Source organism: Pelmatolapia mariae, linkage group LG4 (assembly GCF_036321145.2).
Source record: "Pelmatolapia mariae isolate MD_Pm_ZW linkage group LG4, Pm_UMD_F_2, whole genome shotgun sequence".
Taxonomy (NCBI): Eukaryota; Metazoa; Chordata; class Actinopteri; order Cichliformes; family Cichlidae; genus Pelmatolapia; species Pelmatolapia mariae.
Window position 1 is genome coordinate 28,575,472 of NC_086230.1, and position 15,162 is coordinate 28,590,633.

A 15,162-nucleotide genomic window follows, 5' to 3' on the forward strand; every position below is an offset into this window, starting at 1 on the left:
GATAGTAACGGTTGTTGACCCCAGGATATGTCTCTACACTCCTTACATGGAATGACACAAAATTTTGTAGACCCTTTATGGCTTATTGTCACATTTGTAATGCCTCTGGCTGAATGTCATGAAGTGTACTTTAGAGGTGATCCCTTTTGCTTCATCTAGGTCAGACTTTTGATCAAAACCGATGAGATTCACATCAAACACGGGCAATTATGTCTTGAGCTTTTCGCTGAAGTTAATGCATGTAGCATGCTAACAGTACGTACTCAGAACCCATAGTTCACTTCTTAAATCCACTACAGACTCACATGCATAATTTGTGACTCTCCATAGGGTAGTTTTGTCTTAATTCAAACTGCTAATTGTGTACTTATTGGAAATTATGATAACAACACACTAGCTGCTGCATTTAGCAAACATTTAACACTTGTCAAGCTACTGACCAAACTCGTTAGATATTCGGTGTAGAAGGTTAAGTTTGTGTGCATAAACTTTAAACAGCAGCACTTCAAGCCCTTATAGAAATCCTCTTCTGTCAGTCTTGATGCATAAACATAGTAAACATTATATTGTTTGCGTGGGTTCTCTGAGGGTACTCCGGCTTCCTCCCACAGTCCAAAGACATGCAGTTAGTGGAGTTCGGTTAATTGGTAACTCTAAAGTTGCCCATAGTTGTGAATGTGAGTGCGAATGGTTGTCTGTCTTTATGTGTTAGCCCTGCGACAGACTAGCGACCTGTCCAGGTGGTACCCTGCCTCTTGCCCTAAGACAGCTGGGATAGGCTCCAGCCCCGCTACGACCCTCAAAAGGATAAGAATGGAAGAGAATGGATGGATCAATCTGTAAGCACTGTCAATTTTGTGCTAAGCATTTCAGTTAAAGCATTGCACTGTAATTTGTCTAAAATTTCATAAAAGTATGCCCTGTGAAGCTTGAATCACTAAATAACTGTCAGAAATTTTTTTTTATACTGGAGAGTTTATTGAACCTTCTGACAAAAAAGAAAGAAATTAAATATCAGTTTGCGTATGTGACTTTTAATTTCAGTATCAGTTTTACTGCATCTGGCTTTCGTGCAATCTATTGCCCAAAAATTTAATGTGCAATTAATTTAGGTTTTGTTGATGATGATTTAGAGGTCTCAAACACTGACATAAACTCCTGTATCAAATATAATATGTTTGGCATTAGAGTTAAGGAACTTGGGAAAACAGATGTGCACTTATGAACCTGATTAAACTGATCAAAAAATAGGCATGTATGTGAAGACAAGCTGAACTTAAGTTGCTGATGATGCATTTGCACAGTGTCAACCAGAGTCATGCATGCATTAACAGCTCTGTTTTGTGAATGTGTGTATTCTCCAGGGCTTCATGAAAATGAGGACATACGTGTGATGATGGCGGGTTCCAGCATGCTGAAAGTTCGGTCTACAAGTTGGCAAAGGAACCGAAGCATGCGGCTGCTGGAGGACGGACTCACCGTGTGGTGCGAGTCCAAGAGCTCCCGCAAAGGCAAAGCCCAGCAGACATGTAAGTTTGTCTGAAATCCAGCTTTATGGTCAGAGTACTCTGTAAGGAGAGCTCAGTGTGTGGTGGGGTGGGGGGCTGGCTTGAGCAGACATCATGACCTAATGAAGAGGAGAAGTGAGCTAGTTATGAATAGGAGTTGAGGAGGAAAAGGAGCTTTGATTGTGAGCATGAGTGAACTAATACGATAAATAGAAAGGAAACTTAAGTAATGGAAGAGTATACGTGAGAACAGCACAAACTGAATTATATTTAAAGCAAGCAACGCAAGCGTCCCGCCATTAGTCCAATAGAAACTGAGATGTGATTCAGTGCGCTCATTCAGCCTGCACATTGTTTGGGGTTGTTGAGCTGCTTTATCTTGGCTCTGTCTTCTGCCCTCTCCCCTACTTTGCCCATTTAAAGACAGTTCTAGTTTCTCTGGTAACTGAGGAGGGTAATCATGTGATCTGTAGTGGTTATGACTTACCAATTCAAACTTCCTAATATACAGTGGCTTGCAAAAGTATTCGGCCCCCTTGAACCTTTCCACATTTTGTCACATTACAGCCACAATCATGAGTCAATTTTATTGGAATTCCATGTGAAAGACCAATACAAAGTGGTGTACACGTGAGAAGTGGAACGAAAATCATACATGATTCCAAACATTTTTTACAAATAAATAACTGAAAAGTGGGGTGTGCGTAATTATTCAGCCCCCTGAGTCAATACTTTGTAGAACCACCTTTTGCTGCAATTACAGCTGCCAGTCTTTTAGGGTATGTCTCTACCAGCTTTGCACATCTAGAGACTGAAATTCTTGCCCATTCTTCTTTGCAAAACAGCTCCAGCTCAGTCAGATTAGATGGACAGCGTTTGTGAACAGCAGGTTTCAGATCTTGCCACAGATTCTTGATTGGATTTAGATCTGGACTTTGACTGGGCCATTCTAACACATGGATATGTTTTGTTTTAAACCATTCCATTGTTGCCCTGGCTTTATGTTTAGGGTCGTTGTCCTGCTGGAAGGTGAACCTCTGCCCCAGTCTCAAGTCTTTTGCAGACTCCAAGAGGTTTTCTTCCAAGATTGCCCTGTATTTGGCTCCATCCATCTTCCCATCAACTCTGACCAGCTTCCCTGTCCCTGCTGAAGAGAAGCACCCCCAGAGCATGATGCTGCCACCACCATATTTGACAGTGGGGATGGTGTGTTCAGAGTGATGTGCAGTGTTAGTTTTCCACCACACATAACGTTTTGCATTTTGGCCAAAAAGTTCCATTTTGGTCTCATCTGACCAGAGCACCTTCTTCCACATGTTTGCTGTGTCCCCCACATGGCTTGTGGGAAACTGCAAACGGGACTTCTTATGGTTTTCTGTTAACAATGGCTTTCTTCTTGCCACTCTTCCATAAAGGCCAACTTTGTGCAGTGCACGACTAATAGTTGTCCTATGGACAGATTCCCTCACCTGAGCTGTAGGTCTCTGCAGCTCGTCCAGAGTCAACATGGGCCTCGTGGCTGCATTTCTGATCAGCGCTCTCCTTGTTCGGCCTGTGAGTTTAGGTGGACGGCCTTGTCTTGGTAGGTTTACAGTTGTGCCATACTCCTTCCATTTCTGAATGATCGCTTCAACAGTGCTCCGTGGGATGTTCAAGGCTTGGGAAATCTTTTTGTAGCCTAAGCCTGCTTTAAATTTCACAATAACTTTATCCCTGACCTGTCTGGTGTGTTCTTTGGACTTCATGGTGTTGTTGCTCCCAATATTCTCTTAGACAACCTCTGAGGCCGTCACAGGGCAGTTGTGGAGCTGTTTTGCAAAGAAGAATGGGCAAGAATTTCAGTCTCTAGATGTGCAAAGCTGGTAGAGACATACCCTAAAAGATGGCAGCTGTAATTGCAGCAAAAGGTGGTTCTACAAAGTATTGACTCAGGGGGCTGAATAATTACGCACACCCCACTTTTCAGTTATTTATTTGTAAAAAATGTTTGGAATCATGTATGATTTCCATTCCACTTCTCACGTGTACACCACTTTGTATTGGTCTTTCACGTGGAATTCCAATAAAATTGATTCATGATTGTGGCTGTAATGTGACAAACTGTGGAAAAGTTCAAGGGGGCCGAATACTTTTGCAAGCCACTGTACATTTAATAGTCTTTCTGACACTTAGACCTCCGACAGAAATTGGCATGAGCTCTTTGATGGGATCAGTTTATAATTTGCCAGCCCATAAAACTGGATTTAGCTTCTGAGACTGAAAAGTAAAGCCAGTGCAGAAATTTCTTAAATGCGCATTTATTCCTTTAGTTTCAGAAAGCATTAAGATTATTTGAAAGTCCTCAATAGAACATTATGGTATCAGTAGCCTAATTTAAGTATTATTTAACACAACATTTATAATGCAGATATTCTCAGTAAAAGTAAAACTGCAGAAAAAGCATGGTATGCTTCAGGGTGTGACTAACTTGTGATAGGCCCTTTAAATATCACTCCAGTGATTGTTTGACATGTGGAAGGAGAGTGTAGCTGCTCTCTAGAAAGTCAACACAGAGGAAACATGCCTATAGGTTACCCTGGTTGAGAGTGGTAGGTGGAGATTCCCCCATGTTTGAATGTTTCACCTTGAAAAGCAAACGTCAAGCTAATGATCAATGTCCAAGTTTAATTGAATTGAGTGTTTTCTGTTATAGCGGGTAAACAAAACTGATATTACATAGAATCCTATAGACTCAACTCCCACTTATGCAAGTTTGGGCCTGTTATCACTCTTTGCACAAACTCCTTAAGGTTATGTACACAAGGGGAAAAACAAGATAAGTTATAGTTGGAGGTTTGCAAGTTGCTTAAGGGTAAAATTAAACTGCAAAAGCAGATGAGATTGTTTTTGGGGTTTTTTGCTGTTAATATTTATTTTCAATGCTTTTAGCAATCAGACCTCCTCGAGTACCTAAAGTATCTTTTGCAAAGCACAATTTTCAGTAATATAAATAAATATAAATAGTCGGGGAAGAAGTTAGTAGACTTTAAACTTAATTTCACAGCTCATCCATTATATTATGTAATGCTATTATAATGCTTTGCTTTTCAGCCCACTGTTTTAAACAACTAGTCATGTAGTAGCTATATTAGGATGTTGTGCCAAAGCACACAGGGGGAAAGATAGTAATGTCTTTTATCTAGTTATTCAGGGAATCAATTCATGGATGTCAGCACAGTATGTAGGACACAAATCTTGTTCAGAGCGCAACTCTTCTGTCACGGCATCAGAGAGTTGGACTGACGGCCTAAATTACCGAAGCACAATTCCTGGAAGAGTTAATGAAAGTAAAAGAGCAAAAGAGACTTCACAGCAGCATCTGTTCAGTCTCCCATTCCATTTAGGTCTTTGTAGCTAATTCTTTCTGTTGAAATGAAAATTTACTTCAAGGTGGAAAGCTTTGAGCACGTAATATGAGATCAGCTTTGTTTTCTCCCTTGTTGCCTGACCTTTGGCTCTCCCACCTCTGTGCTGTTTGTGCTCTCCACCCTTATGTTAGAATGCAGTTTAATCCTAACCCTTCCCGCTTGTCTCACAGCGTGCGTGGGTGGGCAGGTTTGTGGGTCAATGGGTGTGAAGGCCGTCTTGATTGTGCCAGCCATGCCGCAAATAGACACAGAGCGGCCGAGCTGCAGCGTGTAACACTCCATAGAATGATGACATCAAGCAGCGTGAGAACAGAGTGACCACTTAAGACACTGGCAGGCTGCTGAGGACCAAATCTCTGTACGGGATAAAGGTCTGGCTCTCTTCCCTCTTTCTAGGCTCCCAGGTCTGATTTGATCTAATGTCTGAAGTTCAGGTTTGCGTGTGATCCTGGCATAAAATACATCACCTAAACCTTCACACTACACATGGGCACACACCCACATGTATATGGTACTTTTACCATGGCTCCGAGATGACCACAAAGGAAGAATGTGGAGTAATTTCGAAGAGGTGGATTGCAGAGGCTTTTATGACCTCTAGCAAGAGAATGAGGTTATTGTCAGAGAATACTTATTGCCCAGCAGGCATCTCAGTGCAGAAGCAGAAGAGCTCCTGTGCTGAATAAAGTTCTAGTGTTAGAATAGACTAGGAGACACTGTGTGTTAGTGCCAGCCTGTTTCCTCCCCTCGTTTATAGTTGTAAATCTGAGGTTTTTTCCTGGGCCAAAAATGAAGACTTGCAGTGCAGTGCACTTATGCCCTTTAAGGATGTTGAATTGTTGAGATTCAAAATGTAAAAATGCATATGCATATTTTTTGGGAAAAGAACTCCTTTCCCCTTTTTGAGCTGAAAAAAAAAAGTAAATAAAAACAAATAACGTAAATCCTATATTTCCTTACTAAAGTACAAAGAGCATATAAAATGTTAAAACTTGCAATGCTTATGAATTTTTAAGTTTTGAAGCCAACCCCTTGTGAATATGGGAGTAGCCAACAGTAGCTGCTGCTTCTTCTTCTTCTTCTACTTCTTCTTTGGCATGCCAAAAGCTTTTAATGACTCACTGGTCTGAACTGTGGACAGACTGGATTCACAACCGGCTTTACAAAGTGATGTTGTGCAGAATGCAGAACATGTTTGCTACTGTCATGCTGAAATAAACAAGACCTCGTTGCTGGTTATTTATATTCTTTTTAGGAGTGGTCGTTTGGGTGCAGATATGTTTTGGGGCTGTCTTAATATTATGATGATGCGATGTACCGTACATGCAGCTGCTCCTTTATTTCCCACACCCCTCCCATTTATCCCAGGTTGGAGCTGGCAATAGGACGCTACTTTTGACCCCTGGTGGTTGGGTTTTATGTTTCCTCCTGATTGTGAACATGTAGGGCAAATGTGCTATTTGCTGCGCTACGGAAAATGTATTTACGGTAAATGAGAAATCCCTTAATTATTTTTTACTTTTAGATTAAGGAAATAGCCCATTTGAACTTTCCTGAATATAATAATTTTCTTGGTAATTCTTAGTCAGGCAGGTGGCGAGCCGCTGCAGGTGGCATCCACACAACCTTTTGAAAAATAATAATAAATAAATAAAACTTTGAATAAATAGGTTTTAATTTTATGGGGGGGGGGGCACAAGATTTCATTTAAATACTTTTACTGAAAACATTCATATATATTTTAGACTATATTTTATCTGATACTGAATGGCCTCTAGCAGCACAGTTAGATTTCTTTTTTTCATGTCTCATACTTTAAATGAAGCCTGATTCTTAAGCTGTCAGTACAGGAACCTCACACTGAAGGTCTAAGTCATTACTCTCATGTCATTTTTTTTTTTGTTTTAAAATTAGTGTGCTGACAAACATGTGTGGATCCCAATATGTTTCAGTCTCATTAATGTGTCACTCGCATTCTCTAAAAACGCCTCACACTTGACCTTTAGCTTCTTCTTGTGCAACCATGCTATCCTGCTGAAGCAGTTTACTCATCAACATTATCGCTCCTGTCCCAGTTGCAGTGACGGAGGTGGAGTGTGTGTGTGAAGGCTACCAGTCGGAGGCACTGAGGCGGCTGTCTGGAACCCTACCAGAGAACCAGTGCTTCACAGTGGTCTTCAAAGGAGCCAGGAAGAGCCTGGACCTGAAGTGCCCCACTGCAGAGGAAGCTCAGCACTGGGTGCGAGGTCTCCGCATGTTAAAGGAGCGAGTGGCCAGCATGAGTCAGAAGGAAAAACTGGACCAATATCCTGCCCAATTTCCGATATGCTAGAATAAATATAGCGTAGCTGAGGCAGCATTGCTATGGTGACTGACTCTGCTGTCACATGTACCGTCCTACGTACACAGCATAGCTAAGGTGAGCGGTAATTGCTCGACAAAAAAGCCCTGTCTAAATATAGGCCAGCTATCACTCTTAATTATAATCTCTCATAGCCAGAGGAAAATAGCAGTGTAGTGTTCAGGTAGAGTATAAGATCTTCCCCGCTGCTCTGTTTGTTTCTCATTTTGTTTTCATTGTGAAATAAAACTGACGTCAAGTAAAGCAAATGCTTTTCACTTTATGTGGCTGTGCAAGGACACCATAAACTGTCAACAGGTTAAAAATTGACATTGAATTGTAAAAGGCTTTTGCTTTAATGGTCCAACACAATGTGAAAAGCACTAAATGCATAAAGATGAGTCAGTTGCTGATAGTTATCGTGTCAAAAGGCTATAGCATTATCAGTCTGGAAAAACACTAAGAGACAATTTCAGTATCTGTTTTGGAAGATAATGCTTTACTTGACTCAGTTTCAAATCAAATTCATGTACCAAACATGCATTTTGTCCTTTAATTCTTGCTAGAAAGGGTGAGTATGAAAAGGAAAAATACAGACCCTTTCAATAACAGTAGGATAGAATAAAAAAGAGATCAAATATAAGAAAAAGGAGGTTTAGCAAAAATAATCTCCCTTGGGAAAAGAGCAGGTATTAAGTGGATTTATAACAAATAAAACCCAGTAACATCCCATATGAAAGTATCGTCTTAACAGATTGACCCTATGCTTTAGTCTTGCTTGATTTCTTAACTCCCTACACTTGGATTCGAGGGTACCTCAAGCGAGCAGATCAGAACAACGACGGCAAGATGAGCTACGATGAGGTCAAACGGCTGCTGCTAATGATCAACATTGACGTGAGCGAGCAATATGCCCGCTGCTTATTCAAGGTCAGAGTCATGTGATGTTTTAGTACCTGCATGCTCATTATACTGCAGCACTGAGTGTAAAGAAGTGAGGGAAGTACAGAGCTGTAGAGTTGTTGCTATCTGGTTAAGGAGGTATCATTTTACTCGGACACCCTGGAGTCCAGAGTCTGTGTTCAATTACCAACCCCAGCAGCAAGCCAACCACCGGCCTCACTCCACATCTTTACCCCCTCCCTCTTATCTTCCCCACAACAAATCACGAGCCATTTATTTCTTTTTTGTGCAGGGATTACTACCTGCTATGTCCCTCACTTCACTATTATAGCAGAATTGTTAGTGTTATTCTTCTTCTCTGTGCAGCTTACAGTGCAGAGAAGCATGTTTTCAATGTAGGTGCGCACAGCTGCGTTGAATTATTATAGAGGTGTTTTTCCCACAGGGAGTTTGATGCACTCCCAAAATAAAAGCGAACAGCCTTTGATATTTGTCTATTTTCTTCTCTGTGTGTTCTCTTTCTTGGCTCTTTTTAACACACCTCTTCTGTGCACCTCAGCGGTGTGACCGATCTGGCGATGGCCGCCTGGATCATACAGAAATTGAAGAGTTCTGCAGGGAGCTGCTGCGACGGCCTGAGCTAGATGCCGTGTTTAGACACTATTCAAGTAAAGGTAGTGTGCTCTCCACTGCTGAGCTGCGTGATTTCCTGGGAGACCAAGGGGAGGACGCGTCGCTGAATCATGCTCGGAGTCTTATACTCACCTATGAGCTCAATGACTGGGGTAAGTTGTAAAAGCACTCATTAAAGGACTCAAAGGAGGAACCCAAAATATTTACATATAAATACATTCTGAATGTGACTTTTGATGCCGTCTCCATACAAAAGAAATAGCAATTTAGCCTATCACCATAAAATCTGAGGCACAATCCTGCTGCTGTGCAAAAAAAGCAATCCACCAGTGAGAGCTCTTTGTTTTAAGAAAGAAAAGTTGTACTTTGTTTCGCTTTTCTTATCACTGAGTTATTATAATTCAGCCATAATGACAGTGCTAACCATTCACTAACCATTTTTAATAGGTATGCCTTCTTAGTACCCGTTTCGGCCTCCTTCTATATAGCATTGATTCAAGAATGTTCAGGAAACAATCCTGATTTTTGGTCATGATGACATCACACTGTTCCTGCAGATCTGTCAGCTGCACATCCAAAATAGAAATCTCTCCTTCCACCACATCCTAAAGGTGCTCTTTTGGTGACTTTGAGTACAGTGAACTCATTGTCATGCTCAAGAAACAGTCTGACATGATCTGAGATTTGTGACATAAAGGGGCATAAAGGGATATAAGTATTGTGTTTGAGAGAAACATATTACAGAAAAAAAGCTATTTATTTATTTTAATCTTCTGTCCCTCGTAATGGACATCATGTTTGATTACAGAATGAATGATATTGGTTCCATTTTTGGTGGATTTCTGAATAAAAAGAAGGAAACAAATCTGAGCATTAAAACATAATTTTAACATGTAACCTATCAACATCATGCTTTTTATTAAACTTCATTCTGTACACCTAATACTCACCTCAACCGGGGTTTTTAGGTCTCATCACCCAAAGCATTAATAGTGATCAGGAATGGTATGACAGAGAGGCTCCTTGCATGAGTTCCTTAGATTGCATTATATATATATCTATTAAAATATAGATTTAGTGTGCATATAACTCTATACTCTAAAAAAGCCTTGTAAACCTTGTATGTTTATAAGAGGTCTACATGAAATGGTACATTTGGAGCCTAGGTTATCTGAGTTGTGCCTGTTTGTAATTTGTTTATCTGTCTCTGGCTTGTGCACACCAACATTGGGTTTTGAATGCATTTCTACCATATTATATATTATTAATTATGTAAATCAACAGGATAAAAGAAGAAATCAAACTTTAAGCAACTCTAGGTCTGATTCCCTTTCCACAATTTTGAGCTTTTTTTCCTCCATCTGTCCTCTGCTTTCTAAATGATGGACATGAAAAAGTGAGGTGGTAAGTTCTGCTGTCCACTGTAAAGGACACTGAATAAAAGTTTTGTTTATGAAAAGAGTAAAATTACTAAACATATCTGTTAAAAAAAATCACTTAAACTGCCCTGTGGTCATAAAATATGGAAGCTACAGTTCCCATCATTTCAAGAAGAAAGTCCAAGTGTTCTGTTTGCCCTATTGCTCCAAATGTGGCATTAATAAAAATATATCCTCTTCACAGTACAGTAGGTCTCATATAGATTGTATAAATGGCGCTTGGTGTAGAGGTCTTAGACTCATGCCCTTCAAGGAGGACAAAAATTAATTTCTGGGTCTAAGGAGGATATAAAAAAAAACCAAAAGAAAAGAAAATAAAATAACTAAGCAAGTACAACAGTAGCACAAGTTGAGATAAATCACTGAACTACTTGAGTTGTGCTCCAGTTACTAAGTGTTTTTTTTTATAATTAAATAACATAAACTGTTTGTAATACCAAACTAAGTAAGGCTGTTCCAGTCAATCCATCCATTTCTTTAACTGTTTAACCATTTAAGGGGGGTGGAGCCTATCCCAGCTGTCATTTGGGAAAAGGCAGACTACACCCTGGATTGGTCACCAGTACAACTAATTCCCTTGACAATAATTACTGTAAACAAGAAATAATATTAACCACAGGAAGAATGTAGTTATGAGTCAACTGTTTGACAGAATTTAGTTTCAAATTAAGACAAGAAATTATTCCTTAGATTGGATACCGGTATATATATTTAATAGAATATAACTCTAAAAAAGTTTTATAAACCTCTTATGTTCATGAGAGGTCTCAATAAAAAAATAGTACATTTGCAGGCTAGGTTATCTGAGTTGTGCCGGTTTGTGATTTGTTTATCTGTCTCTGGTTTGTGCACACCAACATTGTTTTTTTTCTAAAACTTGGTTATCTATTTTCAGAGGCCCACCTGTTTGGTGGTTGTGGCCAGTGTTGTCCTGTTTTAATGTTGCATGCTAAAAACCAACTGCAACCTAATTTTGGTGTCATTTAAACTGAATTGAATTCAACCGATTGTTAAATACAGGAAAAGTCAAGTTTAATGCACTTATAGCATAATATATATTATTAATTATGTAAATCAACAGCATAAAAGAAGAAATAATACTTCTGGCAACTCTAGGTCTGATTCCCTTTCCACAGTTTTGAGCTTTCTTCCTCATGCTGTCCTCTGCTTCCTAAATGATATACATAGGCTGATATGTTATGCCATTTCATGTCTTCCATGTATCCCTGCTTTCTTTTAACTTGTTTAAAGCCCTTCATTATCCTGTTAAATCCACTTAAAGATTACAAATTGATGGAAATATAATACCATCTATTGCAGCTCAGAAGAACCTGCTCATGACACAAAATGGTTTCACCATGTACATGCTGTCTCTGGAGAATGATGTCTTCAACCCTAACCATGCCAGAGTTTACCAGGATATGACCCACCCCCTGGCCCATTACTTCATCTCCTCGTCACACAACACTTACCTTACCAAGGACCAAGTCACCGGTGCGAGCAGCACTGAGCCGTACATGAGGTATTGAGACAGAGAAGAATGCAACATTGGCCCTCAGTCAGTCTAGTGAGATATGTGCCTGCGGTTTCAAATGAATAAATCTGTCACTGTCAGGGCTCTAATTCAGGGCTGCCGCTGTGTGGAGCTAGACTGCTGGGATGGAGATAAAGGTGAACCTGTCATCTACCACGGGCACACACTCACCTCCAAAGTGCCCTTTAAGGAAGTAATTGAAACCATCGGTCAGTATGCCTTCAAGGTAAGAGATTTTGTAGCTTTCACTCATGGAAATATGCAGTTATGCGTTGTGCTCACAGCTGTGCCAACACACTGCACTTCTTTTGGTTATACACCTGACTCTGAGGCAATCCTGTGGTATTTTGTATAGTATTATACTCTTGGGTTTTGCATTGCTATAATGCGATCTAATTGCATTTTAATGGCTTAGCATAAGAGTTTTCCTGTGTTTCTCCCTGCAGACGTCCCCATACCCTCTAATTCTGTCCTTGGAGAATCACTGTTCTGTGGAGCAGCAGGCTGTCATGGACAAACACCTCCGTAGTATCCTGGGCAAAAAACTGCTCACCAAGCCTCTTAGTGACCAGCCACTGAGAGACCTGCCTTCTCCCGAAGTACAACAACCACACACATACAAGCACAGCTGGACCCATTTGCTTTTCTAATAAAGTAATTTATTCCAATGGCCTTCCCTGCAGGAGCTTAAGGGGCGTATTTTGGTAAAAGGAAAGAAACACACTCCTCACCTGGGTGAGCTGGTGAAGAACAGCAGCTGCACCAGCTTCTCTTCGAGCTCTGAAGATGAACTAGCCAGCAGCATTAAGAGCACACCCATGAAGGATCCTGCAAAGGTCAGTTCAAGAAAGGCTTGTTATTGAGTCGTGGAAGCTGTTAACACAAACACTTTAGTTAATTGACCAATTTTCTTTGCATTGCCTTTTCCAGGTCCGTTCGAAACTGTGCCCCGAGCTATCCGACCTGGTGGTTTACTGCAAGAGTGTCCCCTTCCGCGGGTTTGGAAATGTGTCTGAAAAACCGCCAAATGAAATGTCTTCTTTCTCTGAAAACGATGCCCTCAAGCACATCAAAGAGTCTGGTACAATTGTTGAAATAATTGCATCTTGACATCAGAGAGAGAAACTCAAAAACTTTGCCAGCATCATGTCTTTTGTGCAGCTGGTTCTACAGAAAATATAATTAGCCCTCAACATATCATGGCTTGTGGATTTCTGTCTTTTCATTTACAGGGAAGCTTTTTGTAAGACACAACAGCAGGCAGCTGAGCCGGATCTACCCTTGTGGCCAGCGCCTTCAATCATCCAACTATGATCCTCAGGAAATGTGGAACTGTGGATGCCAGCTGGGTTGGTACTCCACACTGAAAGCTACACTGCTGTTCAGATGGAAGCAAAAAAAAGTTTTTTAAAAACCCAGAGACGTGTTTTATTTCTGTAAATTTACTGTCATGTCACATGTAACCCACTGACATCTCTGATTCCGTTAATTTAATCCCGTGTCCCTCCACTTTCCTCTTTGTGCCGTTAAGTGGCTCTAAACTTCCAGACTGCTGGGGAGCAAATGGACCTGAACCAGGGCCGCTTCCTCGCAAATGGTGGCTGTGGATACGTCCTCAAACCCAGCTTCCTGTGCAGTCCCACATCCAACTTTAACCCAGAAAACACGGGAGGAGGACCCGGTCATACCCCCACTCAGCTGACTATACGAGTGAGTAACTGTTACTAAGAATCACATTTACAGGGGGATGATGAAATGAACTATATCTATATCTATATCTATATATATATATATATATATATATATACAAAATCTAAAGAATTTAAATATTTTTTAAAGCATATAGATTTTAATAACTGCAGTATATGTGATGAAGTTTTTCCAAAGTTTCGTTCAGATGTGCCTACCTGTTAAGGAGGAGATAGATGTTATAGTAAGATTTCTGTACCGCTGTTCTAAACTTAACATAAAAAAAGGAAATTAGTGTTTGGTTGGTTATTTCTTTGTGGTAGCAATACTTCTTGGTAGTAAATCGTATGTGCCACTGGAAGGATACCACATTTGTAAGGAAAATGCATTTGTGGGTTGAGCAGTATGTGGGTTGCACTCATGAAAAACTTGCCAAATCTTCTCTGCCAACACCAAACAGCTTATTCTGCTATTAACTCTTGTTTGGTGTCATTTATTGGATTGGATAATTGAATTGTGAAGAAACAAGACATATTGGTAGTTTAACAGCAGTAAATGCTGGTTGAAAAATGTCATCCCATCCCACAGCAGTGTGCGACCAAGCTGGTCACCAGCATGAGGAGGAGGTACTAGGCTGTTGTGAGGCCCCTGGTATGTCTTGTTTTTTTTTTATAGACAAATAAAGAGGCTTTCCAACAGTATAGAATTTATTGCTAAGAAACATTGTTAGAAGAAAAAAGTAAGTTTCCTTCCTTTTTGTGGCAAGTTTATTTTTCGGAGTGTCATTTAGCTCGTTATTACTGTCCATACTTAAATTTTTATCATAGAGGAGAGGCCATCCTCTGTTGTTCCTCTGGAAGAGTTCCCTTATGTCTAAACTAGAGTCTAAACATAGAGCTATTGTGTGCTATCCAGACTGTCCAGCCCTGTTAGGGCAATTTGCAATTTCGGATTTTATAAAAAAGTTGCCTCTAATAGACTTTTTATACATTTCTAATGATAATTTCATGCACACAATGACGAATTACGTTTTGCTTTTTCAGATAATATCTGCACAACAGCTGCCAAAAATCAACACAGAGAAGGCGAGCTCCATTGTGGATCCACAAGTGTGGGTGGAAATTCATGGGGTGTCTATTGATAAAGCAAGACAAAAAACCCACCGCATTGACAACAATGGTAATTTTTATTATTTATTTTTTTTATCCACAACAATAAAATTTTTAAAATTTATTTTTATATGATTTTTTTTTTTCTTTGCAGAGCGATAATATCTTTGTTATCTATGCATATTTAAATTAAATGCAGGCATTTCTGTAAATCAGTGTTACTTTTATAATGCAGTGACAGGAGACAAGAGATGATGTCAGAAAGCTTCTTTGTACCTTATTCAAATCTTGGAATATATATTTGTGTAGGAGTCTATTCAATCCAATGCCATGATTAGTTTGTTTGAAAGGTTTAATGCACCAGATGGTGTATTTACAGCTCTTGTGCGCCCTCTGCAGGTTTCAACCCTCGCTGGGACTGTACTCTGAGCTTCCAGCTGCAGGTCCCTGAGCTGGCCCTGGTGCGGTTTGTAGTGGAGGATCACGATCATGCTGCCAAAAATGACTTTGTGGGGCAGTTCACTTTACCTTTTACAAGCTTTCGCATAGGTGCTTTTTAAGATTTAGTCTACAAGTCAGTCGTCTACCAGTTCTTCACT

The 15,162-nt window shown here is 40.2% G+C and overlaps 1 protein-coding gene across 1 annotated transcript in view; it reads left to right on the top strand.

Moving 5' to 3' along the window:
• Positions 1-15,162, top strand: part of plcd3a (phospholipase C, delta 3a) — a 28,728-nt gene that overhangs the window by 12,192 nt on the left and 1,374 nt on the right. Inside the window, exons 2-14 of the mRNA XM_063472308.1 lie at positions 1,365-1,529; positions 6,991-7,219; positions 8,057-8,186; positions 8,719-8,944; positions 11,552-11,753; positions 11,847-11,991; positions 12,212-12,364; positions 12,449-12,601; positions 12,696-12,846; positions 12,998-13,114; positions 13,297-13,475; positions 14,498-14,633; positions 14,963-15,112. Of these exons, the coding sequence (XP_063328378.1) occupies positions 1,365-1,529; positions 6,991-7,219; positions 8,057-8,186; positions 8,719-8,944; positions 11,552-11,753; positions 11,847-11,991; positions 12,212-12,364; positions 12,449-12,601; positions 12,696-12,846; positions 12,998-13,114; positions 13,297-13,475; positions 14,498-14,633; positions 14,963-15,112 (2,136 nt within the window). The remainder of the gene's footprint in view (positions 1-1,364; positions 1,530-6,990; positions 7,220-8,056; positions 8,187-8,718; positions 8,945-11,551; positions 11,754-11,846; positions 11,992-12,211; positions 12,365-12,448; positions 12,602-12,695; positions 12,847-12,997; positions 13,115-13,296; positions 13,476-14,497; positions 14,634-14,962; positions 15,113-15,162) is intronic.